The sequence below is a fragment of the Motacilla alba genome, chromosome 2 (assembly GCF_015832195.1).
Source record: "Motacilla alba alba isolate MOTALB_02 chromosome 2, Motacilla_alba_V1.0_pri, whole genome shotgun sequence".
NCBI classification, from domain to species: Eukaryota; Metazoa; Chordata; class Aves; order Passeriformes; family Motacillidae; genus Motacilla; species Motacilla alba.
This window is the reverse complement of record NC_052017.1, coordinates 115981702-115998087: the sequence shown is the minus strand read 5'-3', so window position 1 is coordinate 115998087 and position 16386 is coordinate 115981702. Positions and strand designations below refer to the sequence as shown.

Below are 16386 nucleotides of genomic sequence, written 5' to 3'. Positions count from 1 at the left end.
CTCTTAAGACTTCTTGAGAAATACTTTCTTAAGGTGTGCACATTATCAAACTTTTGGCACAACGTGAGTACGTATATAAGGGTTCCATTGACAAAAGCAAGTAAAGAATATGGGGTCAGCATTTTAAATACATGGTCTGGCTGCCTGTAAGCATAGATCAGGTCTACCTAAATATTGATCAGTGATACTGCACACTGCAAATGGCTTGGTCTCTCCTCTCCATTAATTTTACTGCTGATAAAGATGTCATTTGGAAAAACAGATTAAGATGCTTCAGGAGCTTTGATTTCAAATGTAAATATACACCCATAAAGACATACATATCTATATGTATGCAACATGGATCACATAATTTTTATCACTGTGACTGGCTCATGTAAAAGGTTCACAAATCTCTATGAAGAAGTTCAGAAATTCCAATCCCACCTCGATAAGTTGTTAGTACCTAAATAAGTATGTCTTCAAGAATAAGTGGTTGTGTACATGAATGCCAGATCCTGCCATTTTCAAACTTTGTTCTTTGCCTCGGCAGTTTAATGCAAGACTAAGTTTCAGCCCAGGTACCTTGGCTCCAGAGATGGTGAGGTGTGTATCAGTACTTACAGCTGTCCTCCTCCTCCATGAAAATACTGATCACGTAACAGGCGTACACAAATCCAATCAGCTGTGTGAAAAAAGAGGAAAGGCCATCATTAGAACACATTGAACACTTATAAATCTGTTACTACAATGATATATACAGGAATCACAGCTAAATTTTAAATATATTTACTTCTATTTCCCGAATTTACAAATTTCAGTGCAAACAGCTAAATTAATTTCCTCTCTTTCGCTCATGTTGCATAACTTATATTTTATATATAAATATGCATTTTATAGTTTAAAATATTGTCCTAGTCTCACTGGGATCAGTATTGATGAATACTGCTATTGAGCAATACTGGTGGAAAACATCTGTACCCTGATGTTCAGCTATTGTTTACTTTTGTTACTCATTCTTCAGTACCTCTGTTCTGACATGGCTTTTCCCACATGAATGTGGGCCCCTATGCACCTCATATGATTACTAAAATGCCAAAACATTTATTGATTGCTACAGAATTAAGTCGTAGTGACACTTCTATGGAATCCACAAGAGATGTCTTTTGGTGCTAAATAAAGTGTCCCAGTGAAGAGCTGTTAGGCAAAATTTTAAATTGATAGTGAATTGTCATGATGTAACTGAACAGCAAAACTGGGTTATGATTCATTGACATTGGGAAACACATTATTTCAAGTAATTCATGTTAACTATGTAGGAAATTAATAATATCATTTCCCCAAAGAACAACAGTCAAACCTCGCCACTACTTTAACAGCAGCACCCATGAAAGCATCCTCCTTAACCTAAATCTGTGCCACTTGTGCCACCAAGAGGAAGGGATTAAGATTTTTTAGGATCAAGAAATAGAAACTCCACTCTCTCCTTATCCATATAGACAAAATGTTTTCTTATGACCATGACCAAAGATGAAGAAAATCCCACTGGGCAAGGAAACCTATTAAACTGCATGGCCAGACATGTCCAATCTTGAGAAAATATTGTTTGTGCAGCTGTACACAATTCATGCCACCTGAAAGCCTTCTAAAGACTCTTCATGAGAGATTTCAAAAATAGCCCAGAGATTAGTTTTAAGAACACTCCTTTTTCTCTGGTCCATTCAAAAAATCTAATTAAAATAGTTATTCTAAGGATGTCACAGATCAACCATCTGAGAAAGAGGTAATTTAATAGTATCTAGACAGGTATAAGCTCCTTCAGAAGCAGAAAAATCATTCCAACCTGCTTTCTGGTTGGGCTGCACAAGGAGCTTTACAAGCAGCTCCAAAAGCCTCTCTGCAGACAAAAAGCTTGTCCACACAAGGGAATTCAGGGTAGTTAAGATGAATTAGCTAAAGCTGTGAAATCAATGCACTAAGATAAAGTACATTAAATACCTGTGTGGCCTTTCCCATTCAGAAATAAAGTGGCCCTAGTTCACTGCAGTTTAATCCTTCTCCAAGGGATTAATCTTCCCATGGAGAATTAAGCTACAGTATGCTGAAGCTGAGCTACTTGTGAATGAGGGCTGTCACAGCACTGTGGCACAGTCCTGTCAGAGTTTCCTCTCCAGGGCATTCACCTCACTGCTGTTTTCACAAAGTGACTTTAATCAAACTTTTCTCTCATTCTGAGCAGATATAGTACCAGCAGCTTCCCTGACTGTTTTTTGGTGTCCAGTTTGCTGTGTGGTATTGCCACAGCCTCTCTCAGGTGAGCAGAACTTTGTTGCACTGATGCTCTGAGTCAGCTCTGGAGGAGGCTGGGATGGATCCATGCCCGAGCTGCCTATCCCCATGTGCCTGGTGCCCACAGACACGGCAGGACTTGCTTTACCTGCTGAGAATTGTGTGGGTGGTTAGGAGCAGCCCAGCTCCTGCTGTTAATGACAATGGGATGTTATGGTTCAGCTGCCAGCACATCCAGGGCCAGCAGTGGCTTACAGACTCCTTGACACATTTTTTCCTTAAATTTCACAGTTTAGAGCACCTTTCAGGCATGACCACTAAAACAATACAATGTAAAGGTTTCCAAGAGATCAAAAGACAAATCATATCTGAGATGCAGTGCTTGTGCCACCTGAAGGTTACATATAATTTAAGAAAATATTGCATTAGTACCATGGAAAAACCAGAGCACAGGTGATTTTTCATAACAGGATGTCACCTGTTTATTTACAATGTTTCCTGATCACCATTTGTGTTGTGCAATTTGACTGCATCAGTCACTTGGATTTGTTTCTTTTTCTTAAGCATGACTAAAATATTTTGAAGATTAAAACCGCTGAACAAATAATGAACATGATAGAAATGAATTGTAGTACGGGCGATGGGTTAAGTGTTTGTGAAGGAAGATAAAATATTAGAATTATTTACTCTTTCCCTATCATATATTTATTTTTTCTTATTAGTAGTATTCTGTATTAAATTAACTTTATTTTTATAAATGCATTTCCTTCTTTATATGTACATGTAGACTCTATATCCATGCATATTATATAAAATGTGTCTCTGTAAGTGCTTCCAGCAGATTTCTCAAATGTCTAAGATGTTGGACAAGTGGATAAAGCACAGCAAGATTTCCACTCTAACAAGTAATAAATGACCTGACACAGAGAAAGCAATAGGGAAAAGTGCTCAAAAAAGTCTTCCAAAAAATGTGGGTCATGACAAGCCTGAGTTTTAACAGTCCTAAGAGTTTACATCCTCCTCTTTTAGTAGACCTTCTCCTTAATCTTTTCCCACTCTCTTCAATGCTTGAAACACACTTTGCCTAATCTGTGACCTTCTTGCAAAATCAGCAGCCTTTCTCTACTTCTCAGAAATATATTTCTTTATATTCCTCAGCATTAGAAATCACTGCTAGCTGTTGTATTTATGATGCATATTTGTTTAAAACACACCATTTCTCCCAGATGTTTACTTATTAATACCAGGAGAAATAAAAAAAGTAGATATGCACCCTCTTTCAATTTTGTGGTCTTTTCAATGGGAAGAAAAAGATGAGGTAACTAACCATAGCCCTCCATAATCCAACAATATATTTTTCTAAAAAAATAAAACAACAAGTAGAAAAAAGAGTCCTTTAGCGTCAATTGTCAGGTATTGCTGGTCAAGGGGTCAGCAATGCTTGGCTTGTAACTAACAAACAAGTAGTTGTAGTTGGGTAACTGATATCTACAGCACCATTAACAAGAAGTGATAAAGTGGGAATATACCCTTTGACAGATGAGACTTATTTCCGTGCCCTTAAACAAAATTACAGCCACCACTGTGTGAATATTTTTGTAAATGAATCAATTAAAACCCTTATTTTGTGTTATTGATGGACATGCTAATAAAATATTTATTCCAACAAATTGCTTTTGGTATCTTGATTAACAGAGCTGCTGTTTAATTAATAGTGTTATGCTCATGTGAACCCATCTAGCCACCAGGCTAATTGCCAATCTTGGTACTGGAAATGCTGGCTATTGGCCTGGCACCAAGTGATAGACTTAAACGTGTGTTCCCTGATAACCAAAGCAATTATGATGCATATGAGCTGGAAGATTCTTAATTTGGTCATCTTGAGTTGCAGTAATCATTCAAAGGGACTGATGAAGGGGTTGGAACAGGATGTCCAAAGCATCAAAGATCACTAGCACCTGAAAGCATAAATAGGAGCCTCTGGCTTGATCCAGAGAGAAATATACAGACAGCCAGGAGGCCTTGTCTTGACAACACTGAGTTCAAGGCATGGAAACCTTCTGGGATCCTGCACTGTACAAGACTGCCTGTCTTACCTGAAGAGCCCGGGTTAGTTAAGTGTCTCAGAAGACACCTATGAGTGCTATTCTGCAGAAAATCAGGGGGGAAATTGTGGGTAGAGGCTGCTGTCCCCAGCCTTCATCTATACAGTGGTTAGGCTACACACCTTTCTCTAGACAGAAAAAGCAATGTTTAAAATATTTCAGGGACTCACAGAAGGTTTTGGTTGGAAGGGACTTTAAACCTCTTCTCTCCCTGCTGTGGGCAGGAACAGCAGGAACATCTTTCACTAGGCCAGGTTTCTCAAATTTCACCCAGCCTGTCCTTGAACACTTCCAGGTATGGGGCATCCACAGTTGGTCTTGGCAACCTGTTCAAGTGCCTCACCACCCTCATTGTAAAAAATGTCTTCCTTATGTTCAATCTTGATCTATGCTCTTTCAATTTACAACTTTGGCCTCTCATCACAGACCATGTCAAAAAAGCCCATTTCCGTCTTTCTTACAAGCCCCCTTTATAAATGAAAAGGCCAAAATAAAGTTTAAATAGCCCCAGCTCTCTCAGACCTCCAAATATTCTCATGGTCCTCCAAGTGGAATATCATGAAAGCAGAGTAGAGGGATAGAATCACCTCTCTTGACTTGCTGCCTATACTTTTTGTGATGCACCCAAGGGTACAATTGGCTTTCTGGACTGCAAGTGTACTTTGCTTACTCAATGCTATGTTTGTCATCCACCATGATCCCCAAATTCTTCTCAGCAGAGCTCCTTTCCAGCCATTCACCCCCAGCCTGTGTTGATATCATGGATTGCCATGAGCTGAGTACAAGATCTTGCACATGGCCTTTTTGAAGTTTGTGTGGTTCACATGGGCCCACTGCTTGAGCCTGCCAAGCCATCTCATCCTTCAAGCCCATCAACAGTACTACCCAGCTTGGTGCCATCAGCAAACCTGCTGAGGGTGCACACAATACTGCTATGTCAGTAATGAAGACACAAAAAAACACTGGTCCCACCATGGGCCCCTGAGTGATACCACTTGTTATTGAACATTGAGCCATAATTCTTTGGACGCAGTATTTTCGGACGCATCAGAATTTCCCTACCAAACACCTTATTTCTTTCAATGACTAGCTGAGAAGCGTTGCTGAATTCTCCAAGACATAGTGAAGGATAGGCTCAGGATGTGAGAAACAGTTGTCACCTAGGCTATAAGTTAGCAGAGACTTCAGTGTGGAGTCCACAAAGGGATTTCTTATTAGTGGAACATGGGTACATTGGTATGATGTAGGCTTTTGTAGGTATATCAAGGCTTTTGATGCATAATTTATTTTCTGCTGGTATCCTTAGGTAGAAATATAATAGTAGTAGTCTCTGTTATTTTTTCTCCCATGCAGGCAGCAGATTCTCAACAGGACCTTAATGCTTTAGTCTAACTAAAATCTCCAGGCTAAAGCTATGGATATCTGCATGAAATGTAAGTACCTAGTTTAATAGAAGTGAAATTTGATTATATAATTGTCCATCATTAAACTGAAGCTATTAAAACATGTAAGAAATTAAAAAACTAATCATTTGAGCAAATATATGCTGTGAGATATAATTGCTTTAATAAATGGATATTACTAGAATATATCCTATTAAAAATAAGAATCAAACCGAGTGCAAAAATGTATGTTTACTTGCTAATTAATGTATTTTAATAGTTGCTACTTAATGTGGATTAACCTTTCCTTAGGAAAGCAAGGACAAATGCAAAATAAAACTAGAGTGATGATTTAAATCAAGGCCATTTTCAGAAGACTGAAATACTTTTTATTAAAATTGATGATTTGGATAATTTTTACTTATGTCTTCCTGCTTTGCTTCGTCATCATCAGCTGTGGCCTTTAAATACACTCTCACAGTATGAGATTACTTTCCTATTAGCTTCACATACTGCAGTTGCACTGGTTCAAAGTAGCTATGTGAGTCTTCCCTAAGTATCTAAGACTACATGAAGCAGTGCCCTGGGCTGTCAGGTTAATCTTCAAGGTCAGGTGTACAACAGGTCATTCACCACTGTTAAGCAATTACACAGAGTTTTGTAGAGGTCTCGTTGCAACAACATGGAGCCATCCACATAAACAAAATGTACAGTTCTCCTGGCTCCAAGAGGATGTGTGTGACCTTGTAGGTAAACCAGATTTGGAAGATATCTCCAATCTGGAGAAAATAGAAACTGTGCTTCATCTTCTTCCTTGTACACATCTAGTCCACCCAGCTTATCATTGCACTGAATACAGCTTTTTCTTGATTTCCTTTTTGCTGATGAGAACTGAAAATCATTATTTCTTAATTATGTCTTGGGGTTCTTCAGGAGTGTAACTTGGCAAACACAATTCCTTTTATTCTGCAAGATATTTCACTACTACCTAATTTCTTACAAAGACTGAGGGAATATGAATGGAGAAGAAACTTTTAGAATTTATTCTTTATGCATTAAAAAATTGTAGGATACAAAGCTTGACAAGATATCTTAAATTTAACTTATAAAATGGAAACTATGTAGCTAGAGTAAATTTACTGAGCAAAAAGGTAAAAATGCATTCATTACAAAGCATCCTGCCTATTACTGTCCCCTGATTAGCATTTTCACAAGAGTTAACAACTACTGAGGAGTAGCTGAAACATGAGTAGTTAATCATCTTCTTAGCTACCTACTTGCCACTAACACTTTTACTACTCTGCAGAGAGGACTGTAAAGCCCTTTTCCTCCATTAAAGACTAGAAAAGTGCTAAATCAGAGTGGGAGATACATAAGGGAAGCAGGATATTATCCCAGTATCTGTGTGTATTCACGATTCAGCAAGGTAGAAATATGACTAAGATTATCAAGTACAAAGAAATCATAACTCTTATTTTAAGACAATGACAAAGGAAAAAGATCCAGAGGAACAGCAGTATATAGTTGGAGCATAATAATAACCATTTACTGCTGTAGTATATAGTTATCCAATTATATGACTCTATACAATTATGCACCCTATCTGCTTGATTATAAACATTTTACTAGAAACATATTGTAAAACTATAGATAATTTCAAAACTGAATGCAATTTTTAAAATTAAAGAACAGACAGTCTCAAAGGTATGTCTTCATTTTCCAGAATTATATTATGAAATGCATAACATTTTACACTGGTAGCCGGGGAAGGCTCAACCTGAAAGTACTTAGAAATCTAAAACAATAAAAGTGCACAAACAACTGGAAAATTGTCCAGAAAACACAGCAGGAAAAGGTAGCAGCAATAGCTGAAGTACTCTATGTTGTCTGCTTTCGGGTTTTTTTCCTCTCCTTCATCTTCCTAAAATCTACTTGATTTGAGTTGAATAAATTTCAGGCTATAGGGGTATTGTCTACCAATTTAATCAGCACGGCACAGAGCCAGTCTGGTCCAGCTGTGCTACTTGCAGCTATAGTGAAAAGATCCTAGAGACTACAACCCTGATAGCCCTTAAAAATGTGCTAAGGACTCTAAAAATGGGTGACGGGAACTTGTGGGGACTTTTGCTATGTATTTACTGTGGAGAAACAATTGAGAAGATACTAAAATATCTGTTCTTAAAATACAAAGAAGTTGTTGGCTAATACTGCAGGAGACAATTCCTCTTGCATACCATCCACTGGGAGCCCAGCAGCATGTTGGAGGAGACTACTACATCTGTTAGCTACTGTGCTTTTTGAAGCTCTACCCTGTATCTACTGTTCTCAAGTCCTTGTTCCCACTGTGTCTCTAGGGCTTTAAATTAAAAATTGTATTGACAATCTAATTTTCCCAGGCCAAGATCAGAAACTTAGCTCTTGGTCTGGGAATTTATTTCTCCAGCAGCAAAAATGTATAACTGTCCTGTTACCCAGTTGCCCAAAATGATTTTACCAGTTAAGAGGGAGGACTGATGTGTCATGTTACCACGATGTGTTCCAGCTTTGTTAGGGCTGAGAGCAAGAAGGGTGCTCTCTCTCTCCTCTTGCTCTTCAGCTTAGCAAGGAGGTTATTCTCCCTCCTTTGTTTTTGCTGCAAGTCCTTAGAAATAATATTTTGTGTTCTGAGATCTGAAAGATGGAGGATTTTGAGCAAACTGTTTAATCCAATCCTGTGTTTAATTACATAGGTCACAGAATTTCACCTAGGTACTCTGTTAACACTGTGATAATGTCAGAGCAACCCTCACAGACTAGGTTGGTCTTATCTATTTGGTTGTCTATTGTGTGATAGAGATTTACGTTTCCTAGTTGGAATGAAAAGTAAGTCTCAATATGTAAAACCACTGAACACAGTATTTAAACATGACTGGTCAGAACAGTGTTTTATCTTGAAATATATGAATTGTTTGTAAATGATACAACTGAATATAGTGAAAGTCAAAAGTGCAAAATAAAGCCAACCTAAACATTGAAGGTTTAAGAGCGAAACAATAGAAAGTGAAGGGGATGAGGGCGGTAAGAAGGAAGAGAAAGGAGATCTACATCTGAGCAGACTTAACAAAATCATCAAAAAAGAACTGGATAAACAAGTGAGACTTTAGATCTAGCTTTTCTCCAGTGTGTAAAGAAAATAAAAGTCATCCTAAGAACAGGGTCAAAGTTCTCATATTCAATTTAATAACTAATTAGTTTGTCAGCTGAATAACAGGAACTGAGAAAACCCTTTACATCTAATTTTACAATAAGCAGACGAAAAGACGACCTTCCTTCATTTCTGCCAAAGTGAATTTGTGTTACTTGTTTTTATATTTTCTAAATACCTGCTTTTATTTGCTTTCACCTTTACCTACCAGTGTTAAGGATAACTTCAGAGCTACTTGCAGATCACACTATATTTCTTATCTTTTGATATGAAATTCAGGTTCGATGGTGCCTTGTAACCCAAAGTATTTCCTAAAGAACTCATCAGGTAATGACTTTATCCCCACCTAAGCTGCACATACCTAATGTCTGCCAGTGACTCAAGCCAATGTAAATCTCTTTGGCATGTGACAAGGTACTTGGGAAGGTTTTTGTATCCCAGGGAAACTGATTATGCATGCAGGGGGTACAAAAGCAAACTGCTTTCAGAACAGCAGAATATTGCAAATCTTGGCCATTTTTTATGCTAATACTCCTTTTAAAATTCTTTCACTGCTTATACTGCAATTATGAAAGATGTTCTTTGTTGATAGAATGCCAAAAGATATTTTTCCCTCCTTATTAGATCTGAAGGCACATAATGAGAGTATTATTTCCACTTACTTCTTACAACAGACACAGAAGAATGTATGTTAATTCCAACAATGCATTGAAATCTGTAAGAATGACTTCTTTCTACTGAATAATTTCTTTCTCTTCATGTACAATGTAAATAACACATGCATGAAACAATTATATTACCATAAGGCAGTACCCATTTAAAGACAAACAAACTGTGACATGGAAATAAAAATGTCTAGTTCAAGATTTCAGTGAATTATAACAGTCTGATCCCCACTATTAGCTAAGTCCCTTTATAGATATTTCTTAAATACCTAAGATAGCTAAGACTGAACATAATATTATCCTGGCTCCTGTGAATCCATAAATATGGCTTAAAATCATATGAAAAAATTGCAAAGCTTTCAGTAACAACAGTTATGCCACAGCAGTAAGTCGAGGGAGGTGATTCTCTCTTCCTTTGTTCTTGCAAGAGTGTGTCCAGCTCTGGGCCCCCCAACATAAGAAGGACATGGACCTGCTGGAGTGAAGCCAGAGGAGGCCATGGAGGTGATCAGACCCTCTCCTATGAAGACAGGCTGAAACAGTTGGGGCTATTCAGCCTGGAAAAGAGAAGGCTCTGGGGAGACATTAGATGACATTCCAATACCTGAAGGTGGCTATGAGAAAGATGCAGAGGAACTTTTTACAAGTGATAGGACAAGGGTATCACTCTCTGTGTGAGAGTGTTGAGGCAGGGGAACAGGTTGCCTGAAGGTGGCTATGAGAAAGATGCAGAGGAACTTTTTACAAGTGATAGGACAAGGGTATCACTCTCTGTGTGAGAGTGTTGAGGCAGGGGAACAGGTTGCCTGAAGGTGGCTATGAGAAAGATGCAGAGGAACTTTTTACAAGTGATAGGACAAGGGTATCACTCTCTGTGTGAGAGTGTTGAGGCAGGGGAACAGGTTGCCCAGAGGAGAAGTTGTGGGTGGAAGTGTTCAAGGCCCGGCTGGATGGGGCTTTGAGTAACCTGGTCTAGCAGGAGGTGTCCATGCCAATGGCAGGGGATATTTAATCTAATAATCTATAGGGTCCCTCCTAATCCAGACCATTCTATGATTCTTCAGAGAAAAACAAAAAACAACCCAAAAAAATAGACCCAAAGCCACCACATCACCTTATGCAGGAAATGCTGTATGATCCAATGAATGGAAAGTAAGAATTTAACCTCTACCCTTACCAGCCTGCTCATATTATTGACCCAAGTGGAACCTTCTGAGAGGACTTGCAGGAGTGGCTGACACACAAATGCACATCACAAGTAATCTCCAAAGCCTGAATGACATGCAATAGCTGAGAGCAGCCATTAATCAAATCACACAGAAATAAAAGCTTTGAATAATAACCAAGAGCTGGTTAAAATTCACGAGTGTAGAAATTCATATAAAGCAGCATGAATGAGCACAGGTTGTCTGAAAACTTCTCTTATAATCTGGCTTGCAGAGCAGGGCAGAAAAGTAGCATACAGTGTTTCTCTCTGTGGGTATCAATTCAAAAATAGTTTTGGACATTGCATATTTCAGTGTTCTTTTTCTGTTATTATTTTGTTTCATATATGCCAGGAAAATCACACCAAAAAACCCCCTTCTATGTCCACCAGACATTTCTTGCCTTTTTGGGTGTGTTTGTTGAAATACTAGGGTGATGAACAATAGCAGATGACAGATAGAAGAGGTGGAGTTATGATGATATTTCTTGATCATCCCTTTGTTTTTTCTAAGCAATTTTCATTTAACAGCATATTTAGTAGATGATCTACCCCACGTGTGCTTCTGCTTGTGTATAAATATGCCATATTTAAACCATAGAACAAATGATTCAGTATTGAGCCACAGTTGAACTGGTTTTTTTTGTCTTTGGAAGGGACAATGCTATAATTAGAAACATGGCAGAATTTATGTGCTTGGCAGCTAATATAGCAGCCTCTTCACTCAGCACAAACTGTAATTACTCAATGAGGACATGGGGACAAACATGACAGAATGGTGTAGGATGAAAGATGGTGGAAGGGGAAAGCTACATCCTTGTTTGATCCTTCCTGCTGTAGCTCTCACTATGGATAACATTGTTTAATTTGTTCAAGCTGCTAGCTGAATGTGCAGAGGGATGTACATAAACACACACACACACACACACACACACACACACGTCCTTTTAATCCTTTGTGGAGTGGTCTGCTGTGATATGTGAGAAACAAGAATACCATGAAAGCTGCAATGTTATCAGTTTGCTCAGGTATTCCCAGTTAAACTGTGTGCTAAAAGGCTTTTGTGCTGGATTCCCACTGGGCAGAAAAGCCATCAAGAATTGCAGTGAAGCTTTGCTTTCTATCAGTGTCTAATGAATTTTCAAAGCCGCTTCTCCCGTCATGTCTGACCCAGTGTGATCTCTTATATCACATGTCCCTGGCACAGTTTATTTGATTGCAGTAGAAGGCCCCTGTATATATGTTGTGGCTTCATGTCCTATTCATTCCTGTTTCTTCAGCTTTCACTTGACACTGCACCCCACTGCTCCCTTTGCCTTCATCTGGGCCTGATTCTGCAGCCTGAAGCCCAGGGTGAGTCCCAAAGCAGTATTTCCTTTCCAAGGTATCTAAGCTCAGGCAGCATGCAAATACACAAGCTACACTGGAGCCATTCTAGAAAGAACTTTTCTCCCACTATCAGTACAAAACCACCACAAGTATCCCTTTGTGGCCAGTGAGTGTGACCCCGCAATCCCCATATTTTGGGTGTATGGGAGGCATTTTCTTGTCTTGCCCCAGAGCCAAGTGTCAGGATGTTTTAGCATTTGGGAGGTAGATTTGGCCCTAACTCCTGCCATGAGGCTAACCCTGCAAAGAAATGCAAATGCAGCAAGAGAGCCTGCACCTGGCAAAAGTAACTGCTCATTTGCTGCACTGAGAGCTTGTCCTGACTGGAGACAGGTTTCACATGGAAGTGTCTTTGGACTCCCTGACTCTGGCTCATCTAGGCTGAGCTTCTGGTTACAGCAGGTAGTTTATTTCTGGGAAACTAGCTCAGATTTAATCAAGGACAGAGGTGATGGTGCCTATTTGGGTGATGTTCTGGCACGAAGAGAGACTCTGAATTACCCAGCCTGAAGGAGTTTATGTCAGGCAGAGAAAATGCTAACCTACTTCTCCTCCTTCTCCATGCATCCAGGACTGGGATGCATCTTTGCCAAGAAATCTTCCTCTTTACATGAGGGACACCAGACCCTCAAGAGCATGTCCTTAGTCCTTGGAAGAAACCTTATTATACAGGGGGGAAGCTGAAAGTATCACCAAAACAGTCACCTTTGGACATCTGGAATATGTTCCTGGGGTTCCTGTGCTCTTGGACAGGGTATTTAAACCCTCTTTCTTTTCTTCCTTTCAGGTACAAATAAGTTTGAGCCTACTAAACCCTGCTGTGCAGCTCAGTCTAGCTAAATAGATACCTGGGAGGTTAAACTTTATGTCACTCTTTCCCCTGCTGAAACAATTCCCTCACAGTGTGAGCAGAAGTAGAGCTGGCTCATCTAAAGGAAACACAGGTAGCTCTATTTTAATGGCAACTCTCGTAGTTCTTTGAAATGTTAAATTTTTCAAAAGCCAGTTTAGACCAAAAGAAAAATAAAGAGAGGCAGTCTGGCTTCTGTAACAAGCAAACTGGCACAAACTGTAATTATTCAATATGAGGACATGAGGACAAACATGACAGAATGGTGTAGAAAGAAAAATAATGGAAAGGGAAAGGCATATCCCATATTAAAGCCCTTTGGGGGATAATCCAAGTGATACAGAACACACTTCCAGAAATTTCTTTGACCAGATCTGTAACCACAGCTTCTCAGTAGTTACAGTAGCTGTCATGGAATAAAAACTTTTCATCTCTTAACCTCATAGACAAGAACTGAATAGGTCTGGGCTATTTCAAATGGAAGGAACCTACAACGATCATCTAGTTCAAGTGCCCGACCATTTCACTTCTGACCAAAGAAGGGACATTGTTAGGGGCATTGTCCAAATGCCTCCTACACACTGACAGATTGGGGACATCGACCACCTCTTTGGGGAGCCTGTGTCAGTGTTGCACTAATTTTCTAGTCAAGAAATGCTTTCTAATGTTAAGTCTAAACCTTTACCAGTGCAGCTTTAACCATTCCCACATGTCCTATCACAGGACATCAAAACTGAAGAAAAGATCAGCACCTGCCCTCCTTAGAAAGCTGGAGAGAGTAATGAGGTCACCCCTAAGCCTCCTTCTCTCCAAACAAGCTGAATGCCTGAAGCTGCTCCTCACAGGATGTCTTCCAACACTTTCACAGCTTTGCTCTGCTCTTCTGGGTGCATCCAAGGACCTTCACATCCCTCTTAAACAGTTCTGTGCCCAGAACTGCCCACAGCACTCCAGGTGGGGCCACACTGATGCAAAACACAGGGGTATAATCATCTCTTTTGACTGGCTGGTGATGCTGTATTTGATGCACCCAAGGGTGGAGTTTACCTTCTTGGCTGTCAGGGCACATTGCTGACTCTTCCAAAGCCTGCTGCCAACCAGCTCCTCCCAAAAAGGATAAGGGTCTAAAAACCATGTATGATTCACACGATGCGGCAAAGCAAAACAGAAGTCCACTGCAAAATGTTGTAGATGGATCTAAGGGCATTAAGTGACTGGGTGATAAAATTACAGCTGAAATTCTATGTCAATAAATGCCAAGTAATGCACATAAGGAGAACCAACTGTAACTATACACATACAGTAATAGGTTCTAAATTTGATATTAGCTCTCAGGAAACTTGTGAATAGTTCATTATAAACCTCAGCTCAGTGCTCAGCGGCAGTCAGAAAGGAGAATCAAATAGTAGAAAGGCAATAGGAATGAAAGAAGAATACATTATGCCACCACACAAATCCCTTGCGTCCTGCATCCTCTATGCTACACTCAGTTCTTTCTCCTCATTTCAGAAAGGAAGTAGTTGAATCAGAACAATTACAGAGAAAAATATCAAACGTAATCAAAGATATGGGTGGGTTTAGAAAAGGGAGAGATTAGACAAATTCACCTTTGGAAAGGAGGCAGTTAATGACAGAATCATAGAAAAAATAAAATCATGAATGGCTTGGAAATGATACAAAATAATTAATCCCACTTTTCATTATATAAGGACAATGGAAAATCAAACCAAATTATCAGATCACAGACTAAGGTGTTGCCCATCATCATAAACTGAAGGAAGGACATTTTACACACAAATCAGAAATAAACTATGGAACCCAATGCCCTGAACATGCTGGAAAGATCAGTCCTATAGATGGATCCAAACTGTTCTTTCCAGGGAAAAATGTTCATCAAAGGCTGTGAGAAACCAGACTTCAGATACGACAGGGAAGTCCCAGCCAATATACCCAGGAGATATTAAGCCCTCATCTTTGCTGCACTGAACATGTCAATTTATTACTATTTACATTTGCTGCATTCAGCTGTAAGTTTTATAGTTAGAAAATTAGAAGCATGGAAATCTAATGTACACAATGGGAAAAAGATTAAAATATTAACTGTAAGTTTAATGTACACATTATAATTTCAGCCCAGTATTTGTTGAATTGAAATTAATAAATTGAAGTCCCTTGCAATCAGGTTTTGAAATTCATATGGAATGGTTTAGTTAGGTATGCTGCCTATTTCAGATGAAAAGGAGACATGATGTTGATGCTTCCACATAAAATATTGAGAATAGATATGAGTGATGATCAGCTATTATGTTGGATTTACTGTTAGGATGTTAGGAATACTCTCAGCAGTTCATAATCTAAAATTTCCTTGCAACATCATTCATTGTGAAAAATATGGGTTGTGATTGGAGCTGAGCCAGGAGAACTTTTTTTTGTTTAATTAAGACTAAATTGGCTATTACAAAATGTCAAAAAACTTTACAGATTTCATTCTGCAGTCTTTAAAAAGTCAAAAAGTCACATTAATAAGGCAATCTTTACAGTAATAAAAAAAATAATACTTAAGAACAAAAACAAGTGCAAGGAAAAAGAAAAGATCTCTCAAATGAAAAGAATGATGTGTTACATTAGTTGTTACATTTCTAAAATACTACTCAGTTCACTGTGGGACCATCTGTAAAACTGATGTCGGTCTGGCCAGTACTAACCTATGAGCTCTTCCTATTTTTCAGATTTTGAATCCATTGCCAACTTAATAAATATGTTGCGATATATAGCAAGGCTTTTGACACTGTCTCCCATAACATCCTCACAGGTAAGCTCAGGAAATGTGGGTGAGATGAAGGGACACAGAGGTGGGTCAAGAACTGTCTGAATGGCTGAGTTCAGAGGGTTGTGATCAGCAGAGTGGAATCCACTGGGAGCCCTGTAGTCAGTGCATTCCCCTGGCATCAGTACTGGGTCCACTCTTATTCAATTTGTTTATCACTGACCTGGATGATCTACTTGGATGAAACTACCCTTCAGTTTATCAAATTCTTATATAGCTTCTTAAAATTATTAAACTTGGCAATTTGGGGAACCCATTGCAGGTGGGATTCGCATTCCCTGGACCTGAGAGAAGCAGTGAGAGAAGCAGAGAAAAGAATGATCAAAACAATTCTTATCTCATTCGCTGCTCCTGTGTTGTGCCAAAGTAGAATGCAATATGGACATTGTTTGCCCAAAGTGATGGTGTTTTGCTTCCTTGGCCTATCAGGGTCAACGTGTGTCCACACTGTCGGTCAGCAGACAGTCACGAGATTTTGTTCAGTTTTGTTGAGTTGAGTGCTTGCGCAGTTT

At 39.1% G+C, this 16386-nt stretch overlaps 1 protein-coding gene across 3 annotated transcripts in view; it reads right to left on the bottom strand.

Annotated features, from left to right (window-relative positions):
• The window catches only part of NKAIN3 (sodium/potassium transporting ATPase interacting 3), a 342394-nt gene that overhangs the window by 25021 nt on the left and 300987 nt on the right, over positions 1-16386 (bottom strand). For 2 of the 3 annotated variants that reach the window (XM_038128123.1, XM_038128124.1), the window contains exon 5: positions 604-664. In XM_038128123.1, coding sequence (XP_037984051.1) covers positions 604-664 — 61 coding nt within the window. Of the gene's footprint in view, positions 1-564; positions 665-16386 lie in introns of all 3 variants that reach the window. The other variant, XM_038128125.1, reaches the window with a different exon arrangement.